At 38.8% G+C, this 13241-nt stretch overlaps 1 protein-coding gene and 1 long non-coding RNA gene across 19 annotated transcripts in view; one reads left to right on the plus strand and one right to left on the minus strand.

Annotated features, from left to right (window-relative positions):
- Mpdz (multiple PDZ domain crumbs cell polarity complex component) overlaps positions 1-13241 on the plus strand; it is a 158010-nt gene that overhangs the window by 105973 nt on the left and 38796 nt on the right. For 7 of the 18 annotated variants that reach the window (XM_013122071.3, XM_040757236.1, XM_013122075.3 and 4 more), the window contains 4 exons: positions 3440-3617; positions 6247-6357; positions 10181-10279; positions 10953-11024. In XM_013122071.3, coding sequence (XP_012977525.1) covers positions 3440-3617; positions 6247-6357; positions 10181-10279; positions 10953-11024 — 460 coding nt within the window. The remainder of the gene's footprint in view (positions 1-3439; positions 3618-6246; positions 6358-10180; positions 10280-10952; positions 11025-13241) is intronic. The other 11 variants (XM_013122077.3, XM_013122081.3, XM_013122079.3 and 8 more) reach the window with 5 other exon arrangements.
- Positions 717-9125, minus strand: LOC121144038. Its single transcript, XR_005881383.1, has 2 exons — positions 8345-9125; positions 717-1158 (listed from the first exon to the last, which is right to left on the minus strand). It is a non-coding gene; the product is annotated as an uncharacterized LOC121144038 (long non-coding RNA).

Consider the following 13241-nt stretch of genomic DNA (forward strand, 5'->3'; position numbering starts at 1 on the left):
GGATTCACGGGCCATATATCACAATAGCATGTTTAAACTGTAGGTACACTAGAGTACCCAGTTCCAGAGTTCCTGAATCTGTGATTCTCCCTTTCAGGTTCTAAAGAGTATGTACCTTCTAGGCTTGATATGAGGATTAAGTGGGAACAAATTTAGCTTCCTTGAAGAGTGAGGTGGAGATACCCTAAGCCTTCCTATAGTTTGCTGCTTGTATCACTCCAGAAATCATTTTAACTCACATTTATCAATGGACGGCCTTAGGGGACATTTTCTGTCTTCCTTTTTGAAGTTTTCTTGAGCGCTCACGATTCCTACCTGGCTTCTAATATGTATACATACATTGACTAAATTTCTGTGTTTGACCAACTTACCATTAAAACTGATTCAAGAAACATTGCAGCGGGGATGAAGACCGTTTTCTTCCTGTGTATGGGCACAGGCATGCACATCTGCATATACATATGTTTACACTTCACACTGACACATGTGCAAATACAGGCATACGCATCTGCATACACGTGTGTATAGGCTGTAAACCTTACACTGACACATGCACATTTGTGCAAATACACATACAGGCATACAGACAGCTACAATAATATTATTATAAAAAGTAAATGTAAAAATAGAAAAGGATGTTGCTTCTTTGACTTTTATAGCCTAGAGAGAAAATGTTGAATAATTTGACTTGTATAGACTAGAGAGAAAATGTTGAGTAATGTTTTAGCTTGTTTATTCACAAAGATCATGCTCCAATTTCTCCCAACTAAAGAAATCAGCTTTCTAGGATTATATATATTCAGTTAAGAGAAAAATAAACTAGCCTGACCAAAGAGGAAATGTTTGTGCTGTGCATCTCACCTGACATGCCTGCTGCCCTAAACCAGCACCTTCTTTCTGACAGTTCATTCACTTTGCAGCAGTCCTGTTTTTCCTCTCATTGAACACCCCAAATGTCAGTGTTGAGGACACACTGACAATGCTGTCTTCTTGTCCTTGATGCCCAACACCATTGTGTCCCGTTAAGTTAGAATAGATGCAGGGTCTTATCAACACCTTGAACTTCCTCCTCACTGAAAATCACTTCGTGCTTCCTCTCTCCCTTTTCATAGGACGGCCCTGTCAATCCGTCCTTGCCTCTTCTTCCTTTTGTAGTGCCTGAAATCAAACACCAAACAGTCACGTTACGGCTTAGATCCTCAGCCTCCATCCTTAACTCTTTAGGTGTTGACTGTTATTCTGTTTGCATTCTGTGTTTATTCTCTGTGGAGGAAGGGACAGTAGATAAACTACTAAGGCTGCAGGTAGTAGCATATGAAATCAACTTACAGAACAGCGAGGAGCCGCTCTGCTTCCTGGAGGGGAAGGTGAAAAGCAGTTCAGTGAAGCTCGGGAGGTGCTGGAAGGATCGTTTCATGTAGAATACTGTCAGCGGCTGCCCTTCATGCCCTGACTGTTAATGACCAGGTCTGCTCTGGCAAGAAAGAGTCCCATAGAGGCGAGCTTCTGATTAGTGTGTGCAAAAGTGTTCTTTCCCTGGATTTGGCTGCTAAACCTAGAAGCTGCCATCTGTTCAGTGGTAACTGAGTCTCCTGATCATGTAATGTCTGTATTATTAACACTCCTGCAAAATGGCACTTCTTCACTGGCCTGTACATTAGCCTAGAATGTGAGTCCAATATTAATACCAACAAAACACATAATTTGGGCAGTATTTAAATTACTCCTTTATGACTATGGTGCCATTGAGATTAGACATTTATTGGTGTATTGTAAGTGTGTGATTCAGAGGCTTTGAGAACCTTCACTATATAAATACAGTACTCTCATCTACAGAAGACTCTTGTAAAACTAAGACTGTTTCCCCAAATATTACCTCCCTATCCACGTCACAGCTGAACCAACTCCAATCTATGTCCTGTCCCTGCATGTGCCTCCTCTAGACTTCCGGTGAGCATGACCATAGGCATTTGTCCTTACTTCATTGAGCTGGCCAATTTTATATAGCATAGTACACTTAGAGTTTGTGTATGTCAAAAGTTATTTCAGCATTTTCTTCCTTTTTAAGAAATAATATAACCCCAATAAGCTATGTATCATTTTGCTTGTTGATTTTTAAATTTTAAAATTATCTGTTATTGTATGTGTGGTATGTGTGTGACTACATGTGTAAGTCAGAGAACAATTTCTGAAAGTTGGTTTACCTTCTACCAATAATTCAAAGCAAGGTAATTCCAGTTTCTGCTTCTCAGTGTACACCAGGTCAGCTGCCTGGGAATCTCTGGGTATTCCTTTTATCTGTGCCTTTGATCTCCTTACAGTACTGGGATTACAGATGTGAGCCAACATGTTTGGCTTTTATGAGCTCCAGGGGTCAAACTTGGGTATTAGGATTATGCAGATAGCACATTGACGCGCCAAACGCCCTCACCAACCCTTATTAGTTCATTTCTAATAAACATCAGGGTTGCACCTACCTTTTAACTGTTGTGGATGATGTTTTTCTGAAGTATGTGTTTAAATATCTCTTCACAATCCTGATTTGTTTTCTTTTGGTTGTGTTCCCATATGGTAGTTATGTTTGTTGTTTTCCATTTTGGCTATATCTTGTCACATCCCCACCAGCAACGCACAGAGCTCCATCCAGCTCTCCATTCACATAGACATTAGTTATTATCTGTTTCTGTTAATAATTTTCATCCTAATTAGTATGAGGTAATGTACTATTGTGTACTGATTGTGTCTCTACAGATGTTAGTCGTTGTTTCACATATTTAAAGCCATTTATTTATAAGCCTGTAACTAACTTTTATTTATCCTAGGTTTTGTTAGATCTACTTCTTTGGGTTTTAGGAACTGGATTTTAGAAAGTTCATTCAGACTTTCTGGATATTAATTCCTTATCATTGTGTGATTCTCTAATGTTGTTTTCCTTCTGCGACTTGTCTCTTTTTCCTCTTATTTTTAATGAAGTCCAATTTACTGTCTTTTTATTGCCTATTTTTTAGTGTCTATACTGGCTAGGTTTACATCAGCATGACATAACCTAGAATCATCAGAGAGGAGGGAGCCTCAATTGAGTAAATGCCCCCAATGGATCCAGCTTTGAGGTGTTTTCTTAATTAATGATCAATGGGTTGGGGCCAGCAAGTTGTGGGTGGTGCCATCCCTGGCTGAGCAGGCCACAAGGATCAAGCTCTCTTCCATGGCTCCTGCCTCGAGGTTTCTGCCCTGTTTGAGTTCCTGTCCTTCCTTGAATGATGACAAACAATGACATGAAACTGTTAGCTAAATAAACCTTTTCCTCGCCAATTTGTTTTCAGTTAGTCATGGTGTTTCATTATAGCAATAACTGAGACATCTGTAGGACATTCTAACGTTCAGGAAGCGTTTCCTTCGTATTTTTCTTTGGGGTTTTACAATTTTATTTTCTTTATAGGGTGGAACTTTGGAGAGAACCAAGCAAGTCCTTGGGCATCAGCATTGTGGGTGGTCGGGGGATGGGGAGCCGCCTGAGCAATGGTGAAGTGATGAGGGGCATTTTCATCAAACATGTTCTCGAAGATAGTCCGGCTGGCAAAAATGGAACCTTAAAGCCTGGAGACAGGATAATCGAGGTAACCTCCAGTGAGCTTTCTGTTCAAAATGTTTTCCCCTTTTCACTTTCTGACCGAAGGAGTTGCCATCCTTGCCTGAGTGTTACAGTCAAGTGTTTGCTGCATTTCCTTCTTTTCATCTGTTTTTTTGTATGTATATGATGATAAATTATGCATGTCATGTAAAAATTTATATTTAGAAATACAGACAATCAGTTTTAAAACCATTGTCCCTAGGGAGTATAAATAAACAACTTCTTAGGGGAAAACCAAAATATTTAATATCATGTTTACACAGGGAAAACATACATCTCATAGTTAAGTTTTCCAGGAAGATATTAGTTACAGGAATATTTTATTATACTCATTTCTGTGTAGATAAACTTTGTTGAGTGAGGTTTTGTTCCAGGTGAGTCTTTTCTCCTCTAATTTTCAATGCTGCGAACTTGATAACTTTTTAGATTAAAGTTTCAAGAAAGCTAGGAGCCTCCTCCCCGTGCTGTGCCGCTTTGCCACAGAAGGCCCCATGTGTGCCCGTGCATAGCAAACACTTTGTTGTGAAAGAGAGAAACATATAGTCAAATATGCCATCCCCAATTCAAATTTAATATCTTACACAGGGTTCTGATATGCCATAGAGCCACACACATATTTACTGATGTGTATCACAAAGCAGCTACTGTGTTCCCGGGGCTGGGCCGGAAGCTATTGTACACAGTAGACAAGATACCGTGCCTGCCTGGCCAGAAGGAAGCAGAGAAGTAACCAGGGCACCTCAGAGAAGTACAGTAAAATGTCTAATCAGATTAGACAAAGGTAGATTTAAAATGTTGAGAAGTGGGTCCAGTTTCTCTAGACTATAGAGTAAAAGGAAAGGAGTAACTGATAAGTAAAGATGATTGTGACTGTAATGGACATTGTGTTTTCTTATACAAGTGATTGTCTCATTTTCTCAGTCCATAAGGCTTACACATTCAAATGCCTTCCTAGTTCAGAGGGTTGGATATTGTATAGCAGTAATAATTTAGAATGGACCCTTGGCCAGGCATTTAGCTCAGTGCCAGGGTGGTCACTGAATGCACATCTAAGGCCCTGGATTTAGCTCCTTAGAACTGTGAAATGAAAATAAAATGTTTTAGTATTGGCTGGCTCATTCGCTCTTCTATTCATTCATTATCTGGGCCTGAGGAATTCAGAGAGTGCAGTTTGGGAACAAATGGTCATCATGTACCTTCCCTTTCTCCTTGACCATCTATAAAATCAAGTGACAGGACATACTGACCTACTCTCCTTAAGTGATAAACTAGCCCCTTTAATGTGATTCTTTCTTTACTTAGAACTCCATCTAAAAGTTTCAATTTTAAATTATTACTAGGATGTTTATTTTATGTAGTTTAACTATTAAATACTTTTTGCCTAAAAAGAAAACAAGAATTATTTACAATCATCTTTAGAAATGATTGGCCATAGTTTGCCCCCAAAATGTCCTTTAAAACAATTAAATATTAATTAAAATAGTAAAGATAAACTATATTTACATATAGCTTGCATAAAGAAAGGGTGTGTTTATGTGTGTTGTAAAATACCTGCACTTAGGTTAGTGGTGACTTCTTTAGTACATCACGTGCAGGATTTCTCTAGGAAATAGGAAGCCTGGGGCCTTGTAGTCCTGGGATTGTATAACAGCTCTATACTAATGTGCTTGCTTTGGACTTGAGTAACAATATTTGACCTACAATAGGCATGAATACTGATTTGTTAGAAACATTAAAAGTCATTTTAGAATGAATTTTTAAAATGTCATCATATTATCAAGTTATCAACCTGAGAGGCTTTTAATTAAATGTGTGTAATTCTATGTCAGGACTTACTGATTGCTTCTCTTCCAAAGAATTGTGTCCACCCCGAGCTTTTCTTGGTAATTGGAAATGATAAAATCTGTAGATATCTGACAGGATTAACACTTGGTCCTTTCACTGTGTTCCTTCCTGACCATCTAGTGCACAAGCTAAGCTGATCATCACCCACAAAACATTACAAATGACTTTCATTTATATAACTATTTATATGAGAAATATATAACTATCTATATAAGAAACTAACAAACAAGCACAATTTCTTGGCTTCCAACTTCTGTTACATCTACTGCAGATTCTTTTGCAAAACTAATTTAACAGTAGTCTCACATTTTTGAATATGATTATTTTGTTTATTCCTTAAATTTCTCTAGCAGAATCAACTCTCTCTGCTCCTGCAATGTCCTTAGTAAATTACTTTATGAAGGATTAGCAGTCCAGCACAGGCTTTGATGACAGGGACCTTGAATACCTTTCTCTAGACTGTTTCTTTCATGATCTTTGTCCATAAACTGATTCAGAAACATAGAAGAGCAGCTAGTGCAGCAATCAGTGCAGAAGCAGAGCCCTTATTCCAACTGGTCATGACTCCAGTTGACTTTGGAAGCCCTGTATCCAAGCAGTGTGCCACACATCCGCGGAGGAATGAGAAGTGTGCAGCCTAACGGCTCCTTTTGTTCTTGGTACCAAAACAAAACTCCCAGGATCTAAAGGAGCCTCAGAATTCCTGACCAAATTCGCTCTTCTGTTCTTCTAGCTTCTTAAAATGTTAAGCTTGAGGCCTTCCATTGCAGGTGGATGGAATGGACCTCAGAGATGCAAGCCATGAACAAGCTGTGGAAGCCATTCGGAAAGCAGGCAACCCTGTAGTATTTATGGTACAGAGCATTATAAACAGACCAAGGGTAAGCGAACACAAAGGGCCAGGTAGGCATGCCGCTAACAGTGCTCAACTTGGAGTCTAATGTAGCAAGGACCAAGTTGTCTGCATCGTACCTACCAGTCTTCGAGGTCTCAGAAAGTGTTTACAAAAGGTTTCCATTGCTGTGCTGAAACACTGAGCTCCCCTGCAGATCTCTTCTACTGTGTATGTGAACACTTTCAAGTACATGAAGGAAGAATTAAGTTGTTGCCATGTCAAATTGATATCTTGCTAGTATTCATTCTGTTTAAAAAATAAATTGATGAAAGAACTAGAATATGATGTGTAGGATAAATACTAGTCTTTTTTAGTTGAGACTCTTGGAAGCTATAAAGATTTCTCCTTTTCTCTAAATTTATTCTTTAGATAGAATATCCTTCCTATGCATTCATGATATCGGATCTTTAATGTAGTTGTATAAAATACATTCTCTTTATGTACAAACCAATATCACTTCATAATTATTTCTCAGATGTAATCAGAATGCAGGCCATCACAGACCCTTGGGGACAGAAACCTGTTAGCCCATTTGACCTTTGGCCACCATTGTTAAAGTAGTTGAAACATTTGTTTTAGAGACCAATCACGGTGTGGTGTTCCTGCGGACAGTCCCGGCTGTCCAGAGGCCAAGCCAGGAAGATTTCGAACATGATGCTACTGATAGCATCTAGCAAGAGCCTGAATGAAAACGAATTTTAAGAATATTTCTCCCTGGCTGTTATCTATAGAAAGGATACAAACTGCAACTCAGCATATTTGTTATGTCCTAGTAATGCCGAAGGTGAACTTTTTGCCAATAGTTTAACGTTGCTTTTGAGTCCTTTATGCCTCACCAAAAGGTCTTTATGTGCCTCCAAAGTGGAATTTTCTTAGTTCTAATTTCCCAAGATCCCGCAAGCTCCTGAAGCTCCGGGAGATGCCGTTTTGGGGTGTAAAAGCTTCGGTTGTACACCTATTTCCCGGACCTGTGCTTTCTGGCAGATCTAGGGTTGGTTGGCTTTGAAAGAAAAGTGTTAGTATGTGAGAGCAGCCAGGCTTCATGTGAAACTTAAAGTATGTGGTGCCTTATGTAAAATACCTTGAATTTTAACCTGGGAAATTAAGACTTAAAATAGTAATGTTGAAATGATGGGAGGAAAGCATCAGGCACCCTGTGCGATCAGCAAGATGAAAGAGATGAGCCTCCTGGGCTCCTGAACACAGAACCCAGGTTCATGATACTGCCCGTCACCTTGTTGTCAAGACAGGTGTGGCTCTGGCCTGAGGTTCACAGTGTAAAGTGGATGGAGTGTTTCTTAATCTAAGCAGTTCTCTTCACATCTGCTGTTTTTTAACCATTCAGTTGTTTATTGTTAGGTAATAATTATCCATTCAGATAGAAAATCTGCCAAATGATAGGGCTGCCTCATGCTGCATTCTTTGCAAATGCTATTCAGTTTGTTTAAATAACTACGAATCTTCATACATTTGTTAACATTTGTTGTGTTAAACATAGACACAGCATGGTAATATTGTAAATGGCTGTTTAAGTTGAGTTACAGCCATTTTTGTGTGTGGGAGGGTTTATTCCCTTTTTGTTTTATTTTAATTTCTAACTCATAATTTAGGATAATATTATAAACTGGTGAATAGTGATTCTTAATATTACTTTGAACACTTAAACTACAAACATTTCTTTCAATGCCAATCACATTTTCTAATGAGCTGGAAAGATATTGTCTCATACACCTGGAAAATATTCCTATTTTTTTTATTTGAGGCATAATGACACCTAATTTTATAGCAATTATTCCAGGATAAATCTTGCTTAGAAATGACATGTTTAGTCAAGTTAGACACATTTTGCTTTGGGAAACTAGAATTAATTTTGCATTTAAAATGAGATATTCTTTGTTAGTGGTGATTTACTTCCAAATGGAAGTAATCAGTCCTGTGGTTAGCTAAAGGAAAACTACCACAAATGCACTTACCGAAGAGTCCCTGTATGACGAAGTTTTCTTTGTGAGTAGAAGATAAAAGCTTCTGGAAAACCTTACACACTTGAGAAGGCCGTCTGTCTGTCTCTCTGTGCTTTGAGTCTTCCGGGATGAGAATTTACAGCATGCCCCACATAACCCCATCATTGTGCCAGTCTGAATTGGGCTGTGCACATTCTGACTGCTGGGTGGGCCCCTTCTTGGGGCCTGAGGATGCTTTAGTGTCCTCTGTGATATAATGTTTTTTTTTTCATGGTCCCAGGCACATATCATCCTCATTTTTTTTAATTTTGACAATCAGTTCTGTAACTTTCCCTATTGGCAGAAGTGGCCTGCCATCCCAGCTCCTCCCCTGACCTTATACTATGCTGACAGTGCCCAGTTGAAATCCTGTGAGGTCTGGAGAGAAATGAAAACGGGGGGTCTCTTCACCCTCCCCTGGCTTCATGGTTCTGTTGTTGTTCCACACAGTCACAAAGGACACTCAGGCCCTGGATCTGCCGTGCATGGAGAATAACAATAATCTCCACCTGCACCAGCAGTCCTCCAGCGTCCGTCCCACTGCCCAGCCGTGGCTTCCAGCGTACAAAGTGGTCATGTTGCTTGGCGTCTCCACCCCTCTTTGAGTAAAGCAGGAGTTGACATTTTAAACTGAAAAGCAGGGAGGAAGTTGAGAGGAACAGAAATGTCATTGTGCCCATATCTTTTCCTGCCTTGCCTCTTGGGAAAAACATTGCAGGAAACGCAGAGGGAAAGGGCAATGTGGCATAAGCGTTGATGCTGGCACTGGAGTACAGTGTCTCCAGCCGGCTCTCCCTCTGGGCAGAGTCACGTGACACCCCCCCTGTGACCAGCAAATGGGACTTTTTCAGAGAGAAGTGGTAACACAAACATTTAATTGGAGCCAACATGAGTTTTAAATGTCTGCAATTTTCTTTGAAAGATACAGTCAATAGAAGGAAGAGATAGCGAGTGTGAAAGGAAGAATTTATTGTGCTAAGGAAATTACTTTTTTTTTCTTTTTAAATATGAACGTGCTAAATTCTATTTGGCTGACTTCCTGCCTTTGATACGTATCTTCAGCTTTAACAGTCCTGGCTAAGGGCTTACTACAGGCAAGTCACGAAATCTAGAAGAAACACTCTAAACACAGACTTTAAATATTATCCAAAGCTGTAGATTCTTCAGTAATGTAGGAGATGTTATCAGAGTTTTACTTTTCTTTTTTAAAAATATGAATCTCTGTTGAATCTCCACAAAAAGTAGAGCGCACTATATAGTGGTTCTTTTTGTTTTTTACCTTTTAATGTTTAAAAATGTGGCTGATCTAAATCGGCATCTGCTGGGTGGTCAGAGTGCAATTTCCTTAATGGGGGACAGTGTAAAGAAAGGAAGGTTACTAGGAGGCTGGCAGGTAAGTGTTCACTGAGCATCCTAGATAGACTATTGAAAGTCATGTCCCTCACTCCTAAAGGTAAATGAAAGGAAAAGAACGGCTTTCCTTGTGAAACCAGAGTATTGGTACTCAGGAGTCAGAAGCTACTGTATAACAAGGGCAGAGCGCATGCGTTTCCATGGGAGTAAAACCTTCGGAGAAAACGAAAGAAATTTGAGTCAGTTTGGTAATCCAGTTTCCTTTATGGAGAGACTAGGCTCAGATGTAGGATTGGGTAATTAGAAACAAATGACTAGTAACTGTTTAAAAAGAGCACACTGACTACTCAGGTATTCTTTGGTTCTCTATAGGCAGCTCTGTAAACCAGTAAGTACTTTGATCTTGAGGGGGGTTGTTTTAAATACGTTTCTTGTGCATCTTCTGTTTCCTTTTAGAAATTCCCTTTGCCTTCCTTGCCGCACAACCTTTACCCTAAGTACAGCTTCAGCAGCACTAACCCATTTGCTGACTCTCTCCAGCTCTCCACAGACAAGGTCGGATTAATGTCCATTGTCTTGTCGTTGCCTTTGCAAATGTTTGTTGTTGCTACTGTGCCTTTGTCCTAGCTCACTGTTTACTGCACTTATCAGAAAAATAAAAACAAACCACCGTGATTTCTGCACATGCGTGCAGGCCCTTTCTAAGCACTTTGTCCAGCCAGAGAATATTGTTTTCTTACATGAAATTTAAAATAGGAGCCCAATATTTTTTTCTGAATTTTAGTGTGATTTAATATTTTAATGTTTAAATTTTTGTTGCCATTTGTATAAGCTACTTTTATATATAATTTTCTTAAATCCTGAATTGTCTCAGAACATTCCATGAGTTAACCACTCTGCAAATAATTGTGTGTGTGTATGTGTACATGGCAAAGCCCCTGAATATTCATAAATTAAGTCTAGATGAATACCAGATCAGGAATTGTAAATGTTTCCGTTCTTGTCAGTCATACTTGGGTATTCTCTCATTCTAATGAAATTGTAAAAGCAAATTTGAAACAATTTATAAGAATTCTTTTATACCATAATTTGGTAATAGAAAGGGAGAAAACTGTCAGCATTTTCTTTTACAAACCACTTCATGAATATTCATTGGATTTTTCATGTTACTGTGTCATGGATAGGAGATCATGCTACACCTGAAGAGGTATGTTTTCTATTACTGTAGGAGCTCCAACATCCAAGTACTGTCAGCTCCCATTGTTCCCCAGCTGACCCTTTTGCTCCCATACCATTTAAGGTTTGTCTCCATATGGGTGTGTTTTTGTGTGACATGCATGTCTGTTTTACTTGATGTATACAAATGGACTTGGGGTGATTACCATTGCATTTTTGTTTCTGCCAACAAGGTTAAATGACCTTTGTTAAATATACATTTTTGTTAACAAATTGCAAGAAACATCAGTAACATGTCATTATTTTGTCAATAACAAATGCTATTTTGATAAGGGCAAATAGAAGATTTAACTGCACCTCCAGGAAGAAGGCAAATATTAATTCTATGATTACACAGTTAGATTGAGGTACAATTTTGGTGTGTAATCACAGTATGAAAGGGCTGTGCCTGTAATCTTGAAGAAGTTTTGAGATAAGCCGAATTTTTTCTTCATTACTAAGTAAAATAACAAGAAGGGTAGAAAGAACTATAAAATATATATCCTCCAATCTGAATTAATTCATGTTAGCCAAATAATAATTTTTGATGGTACAGAGAAGCGGTTTTCTTTTTAATGAGAAAGCTTCGTAAGTATATATCTTTAGTGTGATGTCTGAGTTTTGGTTGGATCAAGTGAAGTTTCTGGAGTTCTTACACATTTTTGTTCATATACCATTTGAAAGATTTCTGGTGCAGCATTCTGGAAGACAGCAGATGTTTCATTGGCACTTGTAACTTTTTCTTTGGCCCGTGATACGTAAACTGAGCATTGTTAGTACAGGAAATGCTGTACCTGAAAATCAACTGCCCCTGAATCTGTCAGCCAGCCTTGTGTTTGCTAGTAACCTATGTACATTCTGAATTAACAAAAAGATCATATTTATTGCATGAAGTTCTAGCACTGGTATATTTCTTGGCATTCCTAGAACCAGATAACCATTCCTGGTCCTTCATTTCCCTGGTCTTGAGATAAATCTTGCTGGGGGAACTGGAGAAAACAGCAAGTTTTAATATAAAATGCAGCATTATAAAAAACTAAACAGAAAGATTGCTAGCAGGGTGGCTTAGCAGCTGAGGGTGCTTGCCACCAAGACCAATGACCTGGGTTCAGTCCCTGGAAATCACATGGTGAGAGAACCAGCTAGTAAGCTACTCTCTGTACTCCACACTCACCCTGAGGCATGTGCACTCCCAACTCATGCACACTCATGCTAAATAAATAAATGTAATAGAACAGAAATATAGAAGTCTAGCACCTGAGTTTAAACGAGGTTTTCCTTTTGTTGGCCTTAGTACGTTTATCTGAAAATTTAATGAAACAAACTGGAGAGCGTAAGAGTTTATGGGCCTTTCAAATTCTAACCTACTGCCACATAATGATTCATATAAGAATTTGATTATGACAAATCGTTTTTTAAAATAGCACCAGTGCTCCTAAGTGACAGCAGTCATGTCACATCTGGCTTTGTATAAAGGATTCCTTGTGAGTTACTATGGCAAAAAAAAAAAAAAAGTTGGAGATGGCCTTAAACCAAAACCAGACAGATCTGAGTCTATGCTCTTCATTAACAAGCAGGCTGTATGTGCCTTGCTTTCTTGGATTCAAGTAACAACAAAGAATTGTTTATGTGGGCCTGGATCTGTGATTCAGTAAAATACTTACCTATTATATGCAGGATTCTGGGTTCAGTCCCCAGATCCACCAAAAAACCATCTTCGTGTGTAGTCATACTAGCAAGTTTTGATGTTATTATTATTGCATTTATTTATTTTGTGAGTATGGGTATGTGGGAGTGCACATGTAGGAGCTACATCATGGATATGGAGGTCATAAGTAAACTTACGGCAGTCAGTTCCTTTCTTCTGCTGTGTGAGCCCAGGGATTGAGCTCGAGCCGTTGAGCTTTCCCGAATGCCTTTACCCACTAAGCCATCTCAATGGTTCTTACTACAAGTTTTAAGGGATGCGTTTCTTGTTAATCTGCTTTGTATTGATTTGTTATTGAATGACCCGTAAGATGTTATACACATCTGTACTTTTTTTTTCCCCTCAACAGGGAAATTTGAACAATTTGCTCTCTTAGGTCATTTAAGACTTTCAATTGAATTATTCATTGTTTGCATCAGCAAATAACAATTTAAAAAATGTGTTCTGATACCTGAATCCTGGCTAACATTTCTTACATGTGTGTGTAGGCTTTCTGTTATTTGGAGACCATTTTCAAGCTGGCCTTTGGTTTTGGAAGTTATATTCTTATTTGTTTCCCTGTTAGTTTTCATGAGATTGCACATGCCCACTGAA

Source organism: Mesocricetus auratus, unplaced genomic scaffold, assembly GCF_017639785.1.
Source record: "Mesocricetus auratus isolate SY011 unplaced genomic scaffold, BCM_Maur_2.0 Super-Scaffold_100014, whole genome shotgun sequence".
Lineage (NCBI taxonomy): Eukaryota > Metazoa > Chordata > Mammalia > Rodentia > Cricetidae > Mesocricetus > Mesocricetus auratus.